Below are 18,472 nucleotides of genomic sequence, written 5' to 3'. Positions count from 1 at the left end.
GCTTTTCCAACGTTTTCAGTAAAAACGATGTTAAGCTGATGGGTCTGTAGGACTTCGGGCTGGTAATGTCTTTCTTCCCTGCCTTGGGGATGAAGACTACCCTAGCTCTCCTCCACGCGCCCGGTATGTATCCGAGGGCTAGGCTACTTACTAATGCCTTCCTAATACGGGAGAGGAGTATTTCCTGTCCCGTTTGAAGGAAGGCTGGCGATATGCCGTCCGTTCCAGGGGAACTTATAGGGCTGGAATGTACCAATTGCCCAATTAAGTCTTTCCCTTGTGACTGTCGACTTGGCGCATGCCCAGTCGTCAGTTGACTGCCTGTGTCTGTCATCCCTTTCGATAGCCTCTTCCTGCAGGGGTGTACTTCCTGGGAAGTGCGTCTCGAAAAGTAGTACTAATTTCTGCAAATTACTGCTCGTAAGGGAGTTATCCCCACGCTTCAGTGCTAAGTTCGCATCAGGCGTTCGTTTCGCCAGTGCTCTATGAAGCCTGGCGCCTTCGCTTGTGCTAAATATGCTTTCGCAGAAGTTTCTGTAGTTCTTCCGTTTGGCCTTTCTTATCTCCTTATTGTAGGAGGTCAGGCTTTCACGGTACTTTTCCCATATTCCGTCTCTCTTTGCTTTCTAGGCTATCGTTCCATCATGGACCATCTTTTTCCATATGCTTCTTCCCTACCGGGCAGTTATCCTCAAATGCATTAATTATGCATTTGTTGAGGTCACCAATAGCCCTGTCCAGCTCTAGCGGCTTTGGGGTATACCAGATAACCCGTTGGCTAGGGAGAGCCCTAAGGTCGACTTATAGCCTTCCCAGTTGGTTTTCCTGGGGTTGCGACCTGGTGTGCTACCTGTGATCGGACATGGATTCCTCTTGGGAAACATGCCAGTCCCTAAGGTGAGGCTTTAGGGACCGACTGATCAGGGTGATGTCCAGCACTTCTTCCCTGATCCTAGTGACAAATGTCGGTGCAGATCCGACATTACCTAGTTCTAGATTATGTTTAAAAATAAAATCAGTTAGGCACTCACCCCTTAGATTGATGTCACTGCTGCCCCATATAGTATGGTGCGCATTGGCATCACATCCGATGAGCACCGGCATCTTCTCTCTCCTGCAGTACTCCACCAGCTTCTCAACCTTTGGTGGTGGGCAGGGTGCATCCCCTGCGAAATATGCAGACACGATGACCATAGAGACCGCGCTGCCCTTGGTGTACACCAGTATGGGAACGCAGTCTCTAGTCAGGAATTCTGAAAGGATAGTAAAGTTAATACTTTTCCTTACCATGATACAAGCTCTGTGTGCTGGATCTCTCCGATCCCAGATTACCTTTGAGTCGACTGTGAACAGGCCCTTGATGCCATCGTTCACCCACGGCTCCTGTACCAGGGCCAGCCCAAGGTGTTTGTTGGTAAACATCCTTGCTAAGACCGCCGAGGCTGCCTTAGCTCGGTGGATGTTTACCTGAGCTAGCCCTGTGTTGATGTTTTTTGACACCTACTTCTGGGTTCCAGCTGACACGGTGAATGGGGCCTGGAGCTGTCCCCGTCACCGCTGCTCGTCATAGTGACGTCAGCTGCAGCTGCATCCTGCAGCTCCTCCTCCAGCTCCTGCGAGGACATGGGGATATCGTCGTCCCGCAGCATCTCCTCCTGGCAGAGCGTCACATCTGCCAGTTCTTCGTCATCTGCGAGGTCCTCCGACGGGTCGGTGGGCTGCGCAGTCGGACTGCCCTGCTCCGGGGCAGGAGTGTCCGATGTGGTGGTGTTGCCCACTGAGACATCCTCCTTGCCCGTTGGAGCAGGTTGGGGCTTTTCTCCAGTCTTCTTCTTCTTCAGTCCGCTTACGGGGATGGTCCCGTAACGGAAGAAGACCTGGTGCCCCTTCTCCACAATTATATTCTTGGATAGTTCATCTATCCCGATCAGCAGGAGGGCTCCTCCACCCTCGTTCCTACTGGAGATCAGTCAGATCAGGTCTCGATCCTGTTCTGGTTCCTCATCAGAACCAACAGGGATTCGGTAGACCGATCTGCACTCCTGGGGCAGAACAGCGTGATGTAGTGGGGCGACGGTATGTCGTCCCCCAACACTCAAGGGGCATTCAGAGCGCCTTGCCTCGCGGTGTTCGGTGTTGGGTGCGGTGGTCTGGGTGTACCAGCCATCGGTCTCCCATGCCTCACAGCCGGAGTTCCTCGTGCCTGCGGCACTCTCCGATTTGTTGCTGGAGCAGCACGGTGTGGAGGATTGTCTACCACACGCAACGGTCGTTCTCCGTCAGGGGTATGACCCTCTAATTGTCTTGCGACAAGTTCCGCAGGGAGACCCTGCGGTATCTTTATATTTTGTGACTTATTCATGGAATCCCACGAGCTGCGGAGAAGTATGTGTCCGCCCGGGCAGAGATCCGCAATACCCGGGTAAGGCTGAATTAGAACAGGCGGTCGCCATTTGCCTGAGCTCACCGTTAAAGACTGTGCTAGTTTTTGATCCGGGCCCCCAGCCAGGCTGACTCTCGGCACGGTTCGAATAACGCCTTAGTCCGGCCCGGAGTGAGATGAGGGGATAGGATGTGGTAGGTAGTTTTGTGGGGAGATAGGGGGATGTGTGAGGCTATACTTTAGAAGGCGGCGACACAAGCGCCTTGTCGGTGCGATCGACATAATCGCACCCGCTGTTTGTCCGGGACGGCTTATTTACGAAAAATCTCGTATTATTCGCAGCTAACCTCGCCGAGGGGAGGCCGTTCGCTATCCGCAACCCGCGACCCGCCTGGTGGCCTCAGCTCAGCCCCATCCGAACCATCCCACAAGTTCTCAGACCAGTATTGGTTAATATAATAAAATAATATATTTAATAATAAAAATTGTTGACAAAAAAACAAAAAACGACCCCGGAAAATGGTTTAAATGGGTATAAAGAAGTTGTGCAAAAGAAAGTTACGGGTATATATAGTATATATACTTTAGTTCATTGCAAACTTCACGTTAAAGAATTTAATACCCTTGAAAAATGTTCATACATGGAGTATACGGGTAGGTTTCAGAATACCCGAAAAGTGTTCGACTCGGGTAAAGTCCTGGGATCAGGGTATCTCCTAGTCGAGCTGTCTCGGTATTGATATTTGCGTTTCAATTCGCATCTCTGGCTTGTGCGCTACACATTGCTATCTGCTCAACATATAACTGAACTCGAGCTTATCAGCAGCACACCTATTCATTATTAATATGGCACAATTTGATTCTCAAATTCAGTTTATTTTCCGACACGCAGCAAGGAACAAGTCTCAAACACAATGGAAATACAGGGCGGGTGCAAATCTTTTCTTTCCTTATGTTTCCTAGTTTTGGCAGCTGTCGCAGAGAGAGATGTGATTTCTGTGAGTAGATTCAAATAAAAATATGGATATAAATCTGCTTTTTATAAATTGATTTGTTTCTGCATTTTGAAAAAGACGGACGGGTACAATCAATGCAAATCTTGCTTCAGGGCTCGCAAACCACTTATAGTGGAATCAGAGCAGAAAATGGAGAAGATTCAACGCTGTGACGCTGTGCTCGCTGCGAAAGAAGAACAAATTCAGAAACTACAAGAGAAATTGAATGCCATGCAACTAAAGGTATCTATTCACAATAATCTCGAGAATATGCACAATGAAAAAATCAAGTATAAAGCTGAACTATATGCGGCCTCGAGCGAGAAGAGTTGCAGCGAGAATAACAAGCGTCTGATCGAGTCTCTGAGCGCCCAAATACATGAAAACACTGAGACTCTAAGAGTGCTGATAACCCAAATGACCAATTCAAAAAGTACACGTCACCTTCAAAATCGGGAAACTGAAAGATTAATGCAAGAGGAATCCATGCATTGCGTGCCTTTTAAGAGCTTTTGTAACACCTCCACAAGTATCCAATCAATTGATGTTGTCGGCATCGGTTCTGTGTCGGTGCTCTGCGATTTTGAGACTGCCGGACCCGGCTGGACAGTGGTGCAGCGTCGCTTCAATGGCACCGTTGATTTTTTCAGAGACTGGTCTGAGTATCGCAGTGGCTTTGGGGACTTGGAAGGGGAGTTCTTCATGGGCCTGGAGAAACTACACCGCATGACGAATTCTGTGCAGTGTGAGCTGTATATCAAATTGGTCGATTTCCACAATGTTGTTCGCTACGCACACTACGATAATTTCCGTATAGGCAGCGAGGAGGAGCACTATATGCTCAAGTCACTGGGAACATATTCGGGAAGTGCCGGCGATGCCTTGAGTTACAACCTGAATGACAGCTTCACAACCTATGACCGGGATAACGATGCTTGGAGCAATGGCAATTGTGCCAATTATTACCACAGCGGCTGGTGGTACAATTTCTATGGAAATAGGTATGTAAATCATTAATTATTGATAAGTTCGACAAATAATATTGCATTTTATGCACTTCCAGCAATCTCAACGGTAAATATCTTGATCGTGAAAAACATGATGAGAAAAGCATTTGGTGGTATAATTGGAAGGGATACAAGTCACTGAAATCTGTTCAGATTATGATACGACCTATTTAACTTAAATACAGTGTACAGAAAGAGATTAAAATTCAATAAAATACATATGTACTGTATATATTATCATTGTAATGTTTTGTAATCTTATGCACTCATTCGTTTAGAAACGTAATCTTGAATATTTTGTAGGTCATTGGGTGCTTGAAGCCATTGGTTAATATTATTATTATTACTAGGGGGGAAAAACTGCACCGCGACCTATTTGATATATTGTGCCCCTTTCTGAGCTTATAGCTCTTCCATCAGCCCCAACTCCCGCACGAATGAGAGGATCTTTGTTGGGTTGAGGTCTTCTTGTCTGCACTTCAAAACATGCGCCACTACGAGGCTGCTTCTTTTTCTAGCTATGGCGACACACTCTGCCAGGATGTGTATCGAGGATTCGTACTCTCTTTCACAAAACCTGCACAGGTCGTTACTATATATACCCAGTTTTGCCAGGTGACTCCTTAGTCTACAGTGTCCTGCCAATAGACCGGTGAGTATCCTAAGGCTGTTCTTTCCCATGGTTATAATTTGTTTAAATCGTACAAGATTATAACCACCTAGGAGACATCTGGCTTGTCGGAGTCCCACTGCCTCCGACAAGCTCTGATGCCGTCTCTGCCTCTCCTCGTTTCTAAGTTCCAGTCATATAGTGTGTCTCCCTATGCCACAATACGGTTCTGGTCCTGTTAGGGGCCTTCCTGCCCCTATTCTTGCATGCTTGTCAGCCGCCTCGTTTCCCTCTATGTCCCTGTGGCCCGGAATCCATCGTAGGGTGAGCCTGTTGTGGTCCCGAGCAGGTCTAGCTTTGAACGAACTTCATGGACTACCTTCGATGTTATCTTAGTCCCCATCATAGCTTTCAATGCTGCTTGACTATCGGATAGGAAGGATATATCCGTATTCCGATAGTTACGTTCTATATTGAAGTCCGCACATCTCCCTATCGCACACACCTCAGCCTGAAATATGCTGGTGTGCGTTCCCAGGGATTCATGGTAGAATAACCGAGGACCCACCACTCCAAGGCATGTGCCCTGATTCATGAGTGATCCGTCGGTGTACCATTTTATGGTGTGCGGTTTCATGGGATGGTCGTCATCCAGAGTTGTCCATTCCCTTTTATTGCTCATACAAACTGTGAAATTTTGCTCGAATATGTATTCGGCTACCATTTCGTCCCTAGGTTGCATCAGCAGGGACAGTTCGTTTGAAAGGAGTTGGGCATCTTTGTGGCTTAGGATATGATTGCCCCCAACTCCTTCTGCCGATATCCTGAGAAGTGTGGCTTTCTGCTTGAGCCTTATGACATGGTGGAGTGGTGTGAGCTCCATTAAGGCTTGAAGGGCCATTGTAGGGCAGGTGCGCATAGCTCCTGTCATACATACGCAGGCCATCCTTTGCAACTTTTGTAGTTGCTTCTTCACGGTGACCAACCGCGCCCTGTCACCCCATGCTACCACGCCATAGGTTAACAGGAGCCTTACTACCATCAGGTATAGCCATATTAATATCTTCGGTGATGTACCCCATGATTTGCCAACAATACTACGACATGTATAAGCGCCCTAGAGCACTTTAATATCGTGTTTTGCACATGGGTGCCAAAGTTAAGCCTGCTGTCAAATGTGACACCCAGGTATTTGACCTCCCTACTCGTTTCTAGTAGGGTCCCTGAGAGCCATATTTGTCTCATCCTCTGTAACTTATGTCTGGTAAAGGGGACGATGACTGTTTTCGTAGAGTTTAGGTTGAGTCCAACCTCCATACACCAGTCATACGTTATCCTTAGCCCTGACTGGACTATGACACAGAGTGATTCTTCAAATTTGCCTCGCGCTATGATAACAATGTCATCGGCATATCCTTGACATTGAATACAACTGTTAGCAAGTCTGTTTAGTAGTTCGTCTACTAACAGACTCCAGAGTAGCGGAGACAACACCCCTTCTTGTGGACAGCCTTTGGTGGTTAGGACTGTTACATTGCGATCATATAAAGATGCTGTGGCTTGCCTGGACCGTAGCAGTGCGAGTATTCATCTGCTGGTTGTATGGTCCAGGCCCCTTCTCTCGAGGGTAGCATTGATTGCATCGTGCGATGTGGCACCTTCTATATCTAAGGCGCACAGTACTACCTCCTTATTATCAATTGCCGCACTCAAAGTACGTCGCAGTTGATAAAGTGCTGTGTCCGTGGACCTGCCTACTCTTTATGCATGCTGCGTTGGGTGCAGCGGCCTTTGCTTAAGCAAAGTACTTCTGATTTTGTAGTCCAGCAGCTTTTCCAACGTTTTCAATAAACACGATGTTAAGCTGATGGGTCTGTAGGACTTCGGGCTGGTAATGTCTTTCTTCCCTGCTTTGGGGATGAAGACTACCCTAGCTGTCCTCCACGCGCCCGGTATGTATCCGAGGGCTAGGCTACTTACTAATGCCTTCCTAATACGGGAGAGGAGTATTTCCTGTCCCGTTTGAAGGAAGGCTGGCGATATGCCGCCCGTTCCAGGGGACTTATAGGGCTGGAATGTTCCAATTGCCCAATTAAGTCTTTCCCTTGTGACTGTCGACTTAGCGCATGCCCAGTCGTCAGTTGACTGCCTGTGTCTGTCATCCCTTTCGATAGCCTCTTCCTGCAGGGGTGTACTTCCTGGGAAGTGCGTCTCGAAAAGTAGTACTAATTTCTGCAAATTACTGCTCGTAAGGGAGTTATCCCCACGCTTCAGTGCTAATTTCGTATCAGGCGTTCGTTTCGCCAGTGCTCTATGAAGCCTGGCGCCTTCGCTTGTGCTAACTATGCTTTCGCAGAAGTTTCTGTAGTTCTTCCGTTTGGCCTTTCTTATCTCCTTATTGTAGGAGGTCAGGCTTTCACGGTACTCTTCCCATATTCCGTCCCTCTTTGCTTTCTAGGCTATCGTTCCATCATGGACCATCTTTTTCCATATGCTTCTTCCCTACCGGGCAGTTATCCTCAAATGCATTAATTATGCATTTGTTGAGGTCACCAATAGCCCTGTCCAGCTCTAGTGGCTCTATGGGTATACCAGATAACCCGTTGGCTAGGGAGAGCCCTAAGGTCGACTTATAGCCTTCCCAGTTGGTTTTCCTGGGGTTGCGACCTGGTGTGCCTCTGTTCGTATTTAATTTTAAATTAAATAGGATAGTCCTGTGATCGGACATGGATTCCTCTTGGGAAACATGACAGTCCCTAAGGTGAGGCTTTAGGGACCGACTGATCAGGGTGATGTCCAGCACTTTTTCCCTGATCCTAGTGACAAATGTCGGTGCAGATCCGACATTACCTAGTTCTAGATTATGTTTAAAAATAAAATCAGTTAGGCACTCACCCGTTAGATTGATGTCACTGCTGCCCCATCTTCTCATCTTCTCTCTCCTGCAGTACTCCACCAGCTTCTCAACCTTTGGTGGTGGGCAGGGTGCATCCCCTGCGAAATATGCAGACACGATGACCATAGAGACCGCGCTGCCCTGTACACCAGTATGGGAACGCAGTCTCTAGTCAGGAATTCTGAAAGGATGGTAAAGTTAATACTTTTCCTTACCATGATACAAGCTCTGGGTGCTGGATCTCTCCGATCCCAGATTACCTTTGAGTCGACTGTGAACAAACCCTTGATGCCATCGTTCACCCACGGCTCCTGTACCAGGGCCAGCCCAAGGTGTTTGTTGGTAAACATCCTTGCTAAGACCGCCGAGGCTGCCTTAGCTCGGTGGATGTTTACCTGAGCTAGCCCTGTGTTGATGTTTTTTGACACCTACTTCTGGGTTCCAGCTGACACGGTGAATGGGGCCTGGAGCTGTCCCCGTCACCGCTGCTCGTCATAGTGACGTCAGCTGCAGCTGCATCCTGCAGCTCCTCCTCCAGCTCCTGCGAGGACATGGGGATATCGTCGTCCCTCAGCATCTCCTCCTGGCAGAGCGTCACGTCTGCCAGTTCTTCGTCATCTGCGAGGTCCTCCGACGGGTCGGTGGGCTGCGCAGTCGGACTGCCCTGCTCCGGGGCAGGAGTGTCCGATGTGGTGGTGTTGCCCACTGGGACATCCTCCTTGCCCGTTGGAGCAGGTTGGGGCTTTTCTCCAGTCTTCTTCTTCTTCCGTCCGCTTACGGGGATGGTCCCGTAACGGAAGAAGACCTGGTACCCCTTCTCCACAATTATATTCTTGGATAGTTCATCTATCCCGATCACCAGGAGGGCTCCTCCACCCTCGTTCCTACTGGAGATCACCTTGTGTCGGTCTCGATCCTGTTCTGGTTCCTCAGCAGAACCAACAGGGATTAGGTAGACCGATCTGCACTCCTGGGGCAGAACAGCGTGATGCAGTGGGGCAACGGTATGTCGTCCCCCAACACTCAAGGGGCATTCAGAGCGCCTTGCCTCGCGGTGTTCGGTGTTGGGTGCGGTGGTCTGGGTGTACCAGCCATCGGTCTCCCATGCCTCACAGCCGGAGTTCCTCGTGCCTGCGGCACTCTCCTATTTGTTGCTGGAGCAGCACGGTGTGGAGGATTGTCTACCACACGCAAGGGTCGTTCTCCGTCAGGGGTATGACCCTCTAATTGTCTTGCGACAAGTTCCGCAGGGAGACCCTGCGGTATCTTTATATTTTGTGACTTATTCATGGAATCCCACGAGCTGCGAAGTATGTGTCCGCCCGGGCAGAGATCCGCAATACCCGGGTAAGGCTGAATTAGAACAGGCGGTCGCCATTTGCCTGAGCTCACCGTTAAAGACTGTGCTAGTTTTTGATCCGGGCCCCCAGCCAGGCTGACTCTCGGCACGGTTCGAATAACGCCTTAGTCCGGCCCGGAGTGAGATGAGGGGATAGGATGTGGTAGGTAGTTTTGTGGGGAGATAGGGGGATGTGTGAGGCTATACTTTAGAAGGCGGCGACACAAGCGCCTTGTCGGTGCGATCGACATAATCGCACCCGCTGTTTGTCCGGGACGGCTTATTTACGAAAAATCTCGTATTATTCGCAGCTAACCTCGCCGAGGGGAGGCCGTTCGCTATCCGCAACCCGCGACCCGCCTGGTGGCCTCAGCTCAGCCCCATCCGAACCATCCCACAAGTTCTCAGACCAGTATTGGTTAATATAATAAAATAATATATTTAATAATAAAAATTGTTGACAAAAAAACAAAAAACGACCCCGGAAAATGGTTTAAATGGGTATAAAGAAGTTGTGCAAAAGAAAGTTACGGGTATATATAGTATATATACTTTAGTTCATTGCAAACTTCACGTTAAAGAATTTAATACCCTTGAAAAATGTTCATACATGGAGTATACGGGTAGGTTTCAGAATACCCGAAAAGTGTTCGACTCGGGTAAAGTCCTGGGATCAGGGTATCTCCTAGTCGAGCTGTCTCGGTATTGATATTTGCGTTTCAATTCGCATCTCTGGCTTGAGCGCTACACATTGCTATCTGCTCAACATATAACTGAACTCGAACTTATCAGCAGCACACCTATTCATTATTAATATGGCACAATTTGATTCTCAAATTCAGTTTATTTTCCGACACGCAGCAAGGAACAAGTCTCAAACACAATGGAAATACAGGGCGGGTGCAAATCTTTTCTTTCCTTATGTTTCCTAGTTTTGGCAGCTGTCGCAGAGAGAGATGTGATTTCTGTGAGTAGATTCAAATAAAAAAATGGATATAAATCTGCTTTTTATAAATTGATTTGTTTCTGCATTTTGAAAAAGACGGACGGGTACAATCAATGCAAATCTTGCTTCAGGGCTCGCAAACCACTTATAGTGGAATCAGAGCAGAAAATGGAGAAGATTCAACGCTGTGACGCTGTGCTCGCTGCGAAAGAAGAGCAAATGCAGAACCTACAAGAGAAATTGAATGCTCTGCAACTAATGGTATCTTTTCACAATAATCTCGAGAATATGCACAATGAAAAAATCAAGTATAAAGCTGAACTATATGCGGCCGCGAGCGAGAATAACAAGCGTCTGATCGAGTCTCTGAGCGATCAAATACATGAAAACACTGAGACTCTAAGAGTGCTGATAACCCAAATGACCAATTCAAAAAGTACACGTCCCCTTCAAAATCAGGAAACTGAAAGATTAATGCAAGAGGAATCCATGCATTGCGTGCCTTTTAAGAGCTTTTGTAACACCTCCACAAGTATCCAATCAATTGATGTTGTCGACATCGGTTCGGTGTCGGTGGTCTGCGATTCTGAAACTGCCGGACCCGGCTGGACAGTGGTGCAGCGTCGCTTCAATGGCACCGTTGATTTTTTCAGAGACTGGTCTGAGTATCGTTGTGGCTTTGGGGACTTGAAAGGGGAGTTCTTCATGGGCCTGGAGAAACTACACCGCATGACGAATTCTGTGCACTGTGAGCTGTATATCAAATTGGTCGATTTCTACAATGTTGTTCGCTACGCACACTACGATAATTTCCGTATAGGCAGCGAGGAGGAGCACTATATGCTCAAGTCACTGGGAACATGTTCCGGTGATGCTGGCGATGCCTTGAGGTACAACCTGAATGACAGATTCTCAACCTATGACCGAGATAACGATAGTTGGAGCAAAGGCAATTGTGCCAATTATTACCACAGCGGCTGGTGGTCCAATTCGAATGCATATAGGTATGTAAATCATTAATTATTGATAAGTTCGACAAATAATATTGCATTTTATGCACTTCCAGCAATCTCAACGGTAAATATCTTGATCGTGAAATATATGATGAGAAAAGCATTTGGTGGTATACTTGGAAAAAATACGTGGCACTGAAATCTGTTCAGATTATGATACGACCTGTACAAAAAGAGAAGAAAATTCAATAAAATACATATATACCGTATATATTATCATTGTAATGTTTTGTAATCTTATGCACTCATTCGTTTAAAAAACTAATCTTGAATATTTTATAGATCATTGGGTGCTTGAAGCCATTGAAACTGTCAAAGCAACGTCAGTGTTCAACAACTTAGCATAATCCATAATTTCCCCATTGCCACTTGTTTTTTTTTTGATGACAGCTCGAACACACACAAACACACACACATGGGAGTCATTTCTGGGCTATCACTTGCCCCTCCCCCTCCTTCCCACACAACCCCCTCTTCCATTGTTTGTTCATAGCCAAAATTCATAGCCCGCCGCTGTGGAAATTGCGCAAATTTTTGCGGCCAAATTGAAAAGTTCTTGAGCATTTTTTGCTGTTTTTTTATTTTTCCAGTGTGTCTAGTGGCTTGGCCGGGGCGCCGTCGTCGCGTGAACCACTTATTGTGGTTTATGTTTTATTATACTTTATTTTACGTACAGTTTTTTGGACGCTTGGCTGCCTGATTGCCACCATTTCGATACTTGGCTGCGCAAATTGAAAGTTTCTCAATTTTGTGTTGAAAAATGCACGCTACTACTATACTGTGGTTACCAGTTCGTTGCATTTTATTTATTATTTTTTTATTTTTTGCAAGCCAACTGCAAAATTTATAAACTATTTTGATTCAGTTTGTGTCTTGGCTGTAATCCGCTTCGGTTGCAAATTGCTCAAAAGTGCAAAGTTGTTGAGTCAGGCAATAAATTTGACAATTCAATTGGTTTACTCTTCGCTGCAGTAATTGGACCCAAATGCACTTATCGTACATAGTCGATACATGCAATTTACGAGCACCACTCACTTAAACCAACATCAAACATCCAAATTAAGGCTGAAGCGTGCCAGCTGCCCAAATTACTTTATTAAGCCGCTCAATGGCACATTCTCGAAATGATAATGCGATTAACTTACCAGCAGCCAAATGCCACGAGCCACAAAAAGAAGAAAAACTTCAATAACTTGATGGTTGATAAAGTCGCGTAACAAAAAAAATAAATAAATATTTGAAGCTAACTTAACACGTCGAAGATTACATACCACGGAAACCACTGACTAATATCTAAATTGTATTTAATTAAGAACAAAGTCGAACTTTTGCTTCTAAGTGAGCTTTATTATATAGTAATAACCCCATTTTTATTTAACAGATAGTTTCTATTGTAGTAATATATGTAGACTGCTATTGTGTTTTATTAAAGACCAGTGTTTTTCATTTCTTAATTCCAGGATACATTTTTCTAAAATTAGGGAAAAAAATATTACTATATTTTTACATGTTCGTACTCTTACCTCTTATCTCTTTTATTGCTTACCTCTTTTATTACTTATACTATTATTACCCATTAGCCTTTCAGATAGCTTATAATTTTATATAATTCAGTTTGAAAATTCTTACTATTTTACGGCGAACCGACTTCTTGCATCTTTTCTAAATAGAAAGATTTTTACTTCTACTTTTAGAAAATATTTTTTATTAACAAGAAATATATTTCTGAAAGATTTTTGCATGTATATTTGAAAATTATTTCGTAGTTTTCAGGGTGATTTAAATTTGAGGTCGATTTTCTTCATAGTGTATATATTTAATAGAAATATATATTTTACTGAATAGAGCCTCAAATACACACATCTGTCTGAAGCAATGACAGTATTTGATCTGCCACGATTCTTTTCCGTATTTGCTGTTTAGAATCCAATTGTGAGAATAAATGTGAAGGTATCCAGCGATATAAATAGACTTATTTATTTAGCGCTTGTTTGTTTGTGTTCTTGTTACATACACAGTGCACAACTCAATGATACCTCTCTTTACCCATTATCAAAAATTGCAAAATGCGTGCACTAATATATAAAGTGTGTGTTTTTTTATTACACAATTGGTGCTTAAGCTCTCGCTCTGGTGCTGACATGCTTGCTAGCAAATATCAATAGAAACACAAACTTAAGTCACTCAACTGGTTGACAGGTCAAGCTCAAATCGATCAAGACTGACGGACGACGGAGGATGGCGCCAAGTGAATGAACCTTTTGGTCAGCCAACTTCCGTAAACAAAGCCACCAATATTTCGCCTTGTTTCCCTTCCTGGTCGCCTTTGAGTCTTCAGTTTGCTTGTTTCCTTTTTTCTTTGCGCTCGCTCTCTGGTATAAACTTGCTTAAAATATGTTGGTCATATAAATGGTTCACGTCATGCTTTTAGGCAGCACCTAAAGCTGTCCAACAATAACAGAAATGCCCTGCACAAAAGCTGGGCAGGACTATGTATAAAAGAAAAGTAAATTACTCACTGCCCAGTGGCCATGGCCAAGTTCGCCCATATTCTATTTGTTCTCTGCCCGACCAGTCATCAATTAAGTGAAGTGCGTGAAACGCTTCACAGAATTGCACGCGTAAATTAGAAATTGTAGCTCAGGGGACGCGCCAAGTGGCTAAGTCAATTGAGTTGATTGAAAGAAATGGCAGCAGGCATTAAAATTGGTGGCTCCTTTAAGGAGCAATGCGTCACTTAAAGCTATGGAAGCAAAGCAGCCAAGAGCCTTCCATAACATTGGGCTCAAGTTTCAACGCACTCAGATAGCATCTTAATTACTACACAGGCACCTAAAGAAAGTCACAAACACACACACACACACGCACACACACACACACACGCACACACACACACCTACACACCTAAAGAGAGAGACAGGAAGACATCAGCAAGTCATTGACCCATTGGCAAAGGGAGCAAATTCGGTCAGCTCTTTAATATTCGTCAAGCGAATTTTGACATCAACTTTTACTTTCTTCCTCTCTTTCCTTTATTCACTCTATCTCTGTTGTTTTATACGGTTGCTCCGTGTATTTTCTATGTTGCGTAAGAAAATATTATTAGTTTACCAATTCAGTTCAGCTCCCAATTCGTTCAATTTCAATTGCGTTTCAATTAATGTTTTTCTCAATGTCGAATTATGTTTTTATGCAAATATTAAAAACTAAGTGAAATTCAAGAAACTTGTTTAAATTCCCGTTGCCCTATGACACATCATAATTTATTCTATTTCTTTTTTGAGTACTAGTTGTTTTGAAGGCGGCAAAGCAACGACAATTTCCTGTTTGCCTAAACTTTACGGTCTCGCACTTTTTGGCTGGACGAGTCTGCTCATTTCACCGGCACGCACTGGTCCAAGGACTAAGAAATAGGAAATGCGGAAAACATTAATTACGTGGACCACACGGGCGGACAAACAATAACTACACTCACAAACAGGCACAATTTAGCACGCTTAATATATAGAGGCTGCACACCTAGGCGTATACGCAACAATGACAACAATTTGGGCCACATTGGTTGCCTACTTCGAGGGTAACAGCGGTCCTGTGTATAATTTGAGTGCGTCCTTTGCTGTTTTTTTATTTTTTATTTTTTTTTTGTGTTTGCCCGCGTTTGCCATTGTTTGTGTGGCCATAGTTATTTGTACTGGGGGCTCTAAATGTGGCAACCTCCTGGATGTACGCGTGTGCTTTTTATGCCGTAGTGCTTGCTTTCTACTTCCCAGCTGATGAGCATTTTATTTGCTGACCATAATTGTGCCGGACCCCCAACCACAGAGATTTTTCATTTCGTTCGTGCAACTTTGCCGCACACAGCAGAGAAATGGGGCACGTGTCTTCTTTAAGAGTTGGCTTTTTATAACAAGCACACATTCATAGATATAAAACAAGAAATTTACGATTTCTGCGAGGGTGTCGAAGATTGAATGCTCTCGCAGATACAGATATATATATATATATATAGGTATATATATTTATCAGCTATGGAATGTAATCTTCACTTTAATTAAATTTTAACAATCAGTATGGAAGAATTATTTTCTGAGCAATTATTTCGATTAACTAAATATTTTTCTTTAAATAGCTGATTAATACCATCAAAATACCCACAGTTAGAGTATCTACTATATATTGCAGAAATACGTTTGTATGTTGGTTCTTGAAATGAACTTCGGCTTTATAACATTTGTGTGGCTTTATTTGGGGTGGTATTATTATTTTATTATTGTTTTGTGTAGAAAATTATAGAGGTCATTATAATAAGGTGCATTTGGGTATTATAAATTACTTATCGATTGACTATTCTAGGAAACTCAACATTACATTAGATGCTCAAATGGCTGCTTAGTTTTTCGTTAGGTTCCCAAATTTACTTTCATCTAATTTGAAGCATTTGTCAAATTTAATGTGACTTAATGGCAACAAAAACTAAATTTTCAGAAAATATTTTAAACATTTATGTGTGTTTTGCGACCTCCGATTGTCAGTAAATTAATTAAACAAGCTTTAATTAATTAAAAGTTTTGCAGCTCTGAGTGTGAGTTATCAAAGTAAACTTTTTCCTCATGTTTTCATTTGCCCACCTCATTTAAAAAAATACCAACAAAAACCCGCGAATTACAGCCGAAAAGTTTCGGCGGCATCTGAAATTATAAACGAAAATGTATTCTTTAAAATATATATATATCTATATATATATAAATATATATATATATATATATAAGTAGGCCCAACCATTTCAACATCATGAGCAGGGAAGAAAATACAAATAAAAAACAAAGCAAATTGCACAAACCGTAAATATGCAAAAATAAATAAAATTGACAAAAGGCGATACGCCTAAGCCGCAGCAGAAAGCAACACGCAAACAATAAACGGATGGGGCTCGAACAACTGAACACTCTTTCCGGTTTGGCCATTAGTCATTATTGGCACATTCTTTCCGCCTTTTTCTATCCAGTTCGACCAAGCTGTCAGCCAGTCTGTCTGTCAGTCTGTCCGTCTGCCAGTTATGGTCGTATTCGTGTTTTGTCTTCCTTCTTGCGATGGTATGTGCCATTAGAAGCTGTCATGTTGCCTTAAGTGATATTTCCGCATCAGTTGCCATTTTGTTAACATTTTCGTTTGTCTTCTCTATAATTTTATCTACATGCTTTCCATGTGAATAAAAAAAGTGAATATTCGAATGGTCGAGTTAAAGCTCGGTTCGAATTAAGTCAAGTTTCCTTCCTGCGATGACCAAGCGTTTCCTTTATTTGCAGATTATATTCTATGATGAACTTGCATTCTCATTCTTCACAACCCTTCCATATATCGTGTAGAGCATTTCACAGTCATTGTTTAATGAAAAGCATAAGCGATTCACTTCGCCAGGAAGCGAGCAAAATAAGACTAAAATAGTGAAAGAAAATGCTGAAATGTTGTTGTTTGCTTTCTCATTTTGCTTGGCAGATTACAGCTCAACGATATATGTTGTTAATTTGCCAAACAACAGACGAGGTAGGATAAAAAAGCAAGAAAAAACTTAAGTTGTGTTATTTAGTGTTCAGCTTAAGGGTAGTTTCACTGATGAAAATGACTTTAATATGACCATGCAAAAAGTAATAGAAAGTGGATAAGTTTAAGCAAATTGGCAAAAATTTGCAGTTGACATTGAAAGTGATACTGTCAAGAAACTCAAGAGTATGTTCAAGTAGAGCCAGAGTATTTTCCAGATATGACATTCAATCTAAATATATGATGAAAATATTATTTAGCCTGTTATTTACATTATTGCTCTTGTATAAAGAGACTGATTATTTACTCTTTATATAATTTTCTTGCAAATATGAAACAAATACAAGAAAATCTGAGCAAGCAATGTGAATGTTAGGATGGCAACATAGTTTACCAACGGTAGAATTTTAATTATTTTTGGCTTAGTTTCATCAACTATTGGCAAATAGTTTCCGATTCCAACAAGAGATTTCAACTGGCCAAGCACTTCAGCTAAGACTGACCAATTTTGATATTAAGTTACAATTTGCCATAGCTTATTCATCTTTATAGTCGCCCAACCGAGCGCACCCTTAAAGGGAATGCCTGTTTAAACAACAAATTCCCAAATAGTTACACAATTGTGTGTCCATTTAAATCGAGTGCAAATGTTTATTTAATCGTGCAGACCAATAGCAAACCAGCTACAAAGTTTATTGTGAACTCAATTAAAGCAACGCCTCGATGGTTAGTTGGGTTGGATGAATTGGCTGGGATGGCTGGGTTGGCTGTGTTGGCTGGGCTAACGATTTTGACTGGGTTGGTTGAGCTTGGTAAGAGCATGAAAATAAAAAAACAACCAAGCAAAGGCATTCCCGAAAAATGTTGCCGATTTCTGTTACAAAATCAACCAAAACAACTGGCACAAAAGGAGCTGGGTAAGTAAACAACAACAACATCAACAATATCAACAACAATACGAAAGTAAATAGAATGAAATGACAGCAAGTTGCACAGTTGTTCGGCTGTTGAGTTTTTCACATTGTTGGCTTGCAACTTGGCCGAGATACAAAATGGAAAACCAAAGAGCGATAAACATGAAAACAGCAGCCAAAACTTTGGCGTGTCTTCGCAACTAAACAGAGTACAAGCAACAAAAGGCAAGAAAAAGGTGAATCTTGATATATCCAAGGTTAAGGCTGAAGGTGAAAACAAAATATTTAGCATAATTAAATCAAACTTGAAATGCTAAAATAATAATTAAGGTGACAGTATAATGAGTTCCCCGATCCGCCGACCAACTGCTCGGCTTTCTCCGAATTGTCGTCTCTCACTACCCTAACCCCAGGCCACACCACCCTCAACCCGTCAACCAGACCGAAACAGGCAACACCAAATGGAAATTGATGGAAGCCTGGCGAGAGACGACGAGAGACATGAAACTAATTGAAAACGCAAGACGGGTGCGGGGCTTGTTTGCAATTCGTGAGGCGGAAGGTGCCGAGATGTTCAGGCAATATAACCAGAGTGAAATGAGTTGCAGAGGCAATATTAGCACTTTTAAACAATGAAGCTGAAGTTTCAACTTTTCGTTTTATGGCAAAAAACTTAAACTGAAAGCCTGCGGCTGACTTCTAGATGGCAGCAAGATGGCTCAACTTATTTTCCATGGGCAGGACAGGGCAGGGCAGGGCGGAGTCACTATAGCAAATGCCAATACATTTTAGATTCGCCTGCGTTGGTCACATTTGAAGTGCAAGCTC

At 43.5% G+C, this 18,472-nt stretch overlaps 2 protein-coding genes across 2 annotated transcripts; both read left to right on the top strand.

Moving 5' to 3' along the window:
• Positions 1-3,274: 3,274 nt before the first annotated feature.
• Positions 3,275-4,605, top strand: LOC6558173 (angiopoietin-related protein 7). The gene is made up of 3 exons (XM_001985487.3): positions 3,275-3,381; positions 3,457-4,379; positions 4,442-4,605. Exons 1-3 carry the CDS (start codon positions 3,298-3,300, stop codon positions 4,557-4,559), a joined length of 1,125 nt encoding a protein of 374 aa, XP_001985523.2. The 5' UTR covers positions 3,275-3,297; the 3' UTR covers positions 4,560-4,605.
• Positions 4,606-10,073: 5,468 nt separating this feature from the next.
• Positions 10,074-11,398, top strand: LOC6558192 (fibroleukin). Its single transcript, XM_001985488.3, has 3 exons — positions 10,074-10,197; positions 10,273-11,180; positions 11,243-11,398. Exons 1-3 carry the CDS (start codon positions 10,114-10,116, stop codon positions 11,379-11,381), a joined length of 1,131 nt encoding a protein of 376 aa, XP_001985524.3. The 5' UTR covers positions 10,074-10,113; the 3' UTR covers positions 11,382-11,398.
• Positions 11,399-18,472: the final 7,074 nt, after the last annotated feature.

Source organism: Drosophila grimshawi, unplaced genomic scaffold, assembly GCF_018153295.1.
Source record: "Drosophila grimshawi isolate 15287-2541.00 unplaced genomic scaffold, ASM1815329v1 contig_44, whole genome shotgun sequence".
In the NCBI taxonomy this organism is placed as follows: domain Eukaryota; kingdom Metazoa; phylum Arthropoda; class Insecta; order Diptera; family Drosophilidae; genus Drosophila; species Drosophila grimshawi.
The sequence above is the reverse complement of the archived record's forward strand: the minus strand, read 5'-3'. Positions and strand labels throughout refer to the sequence as shown.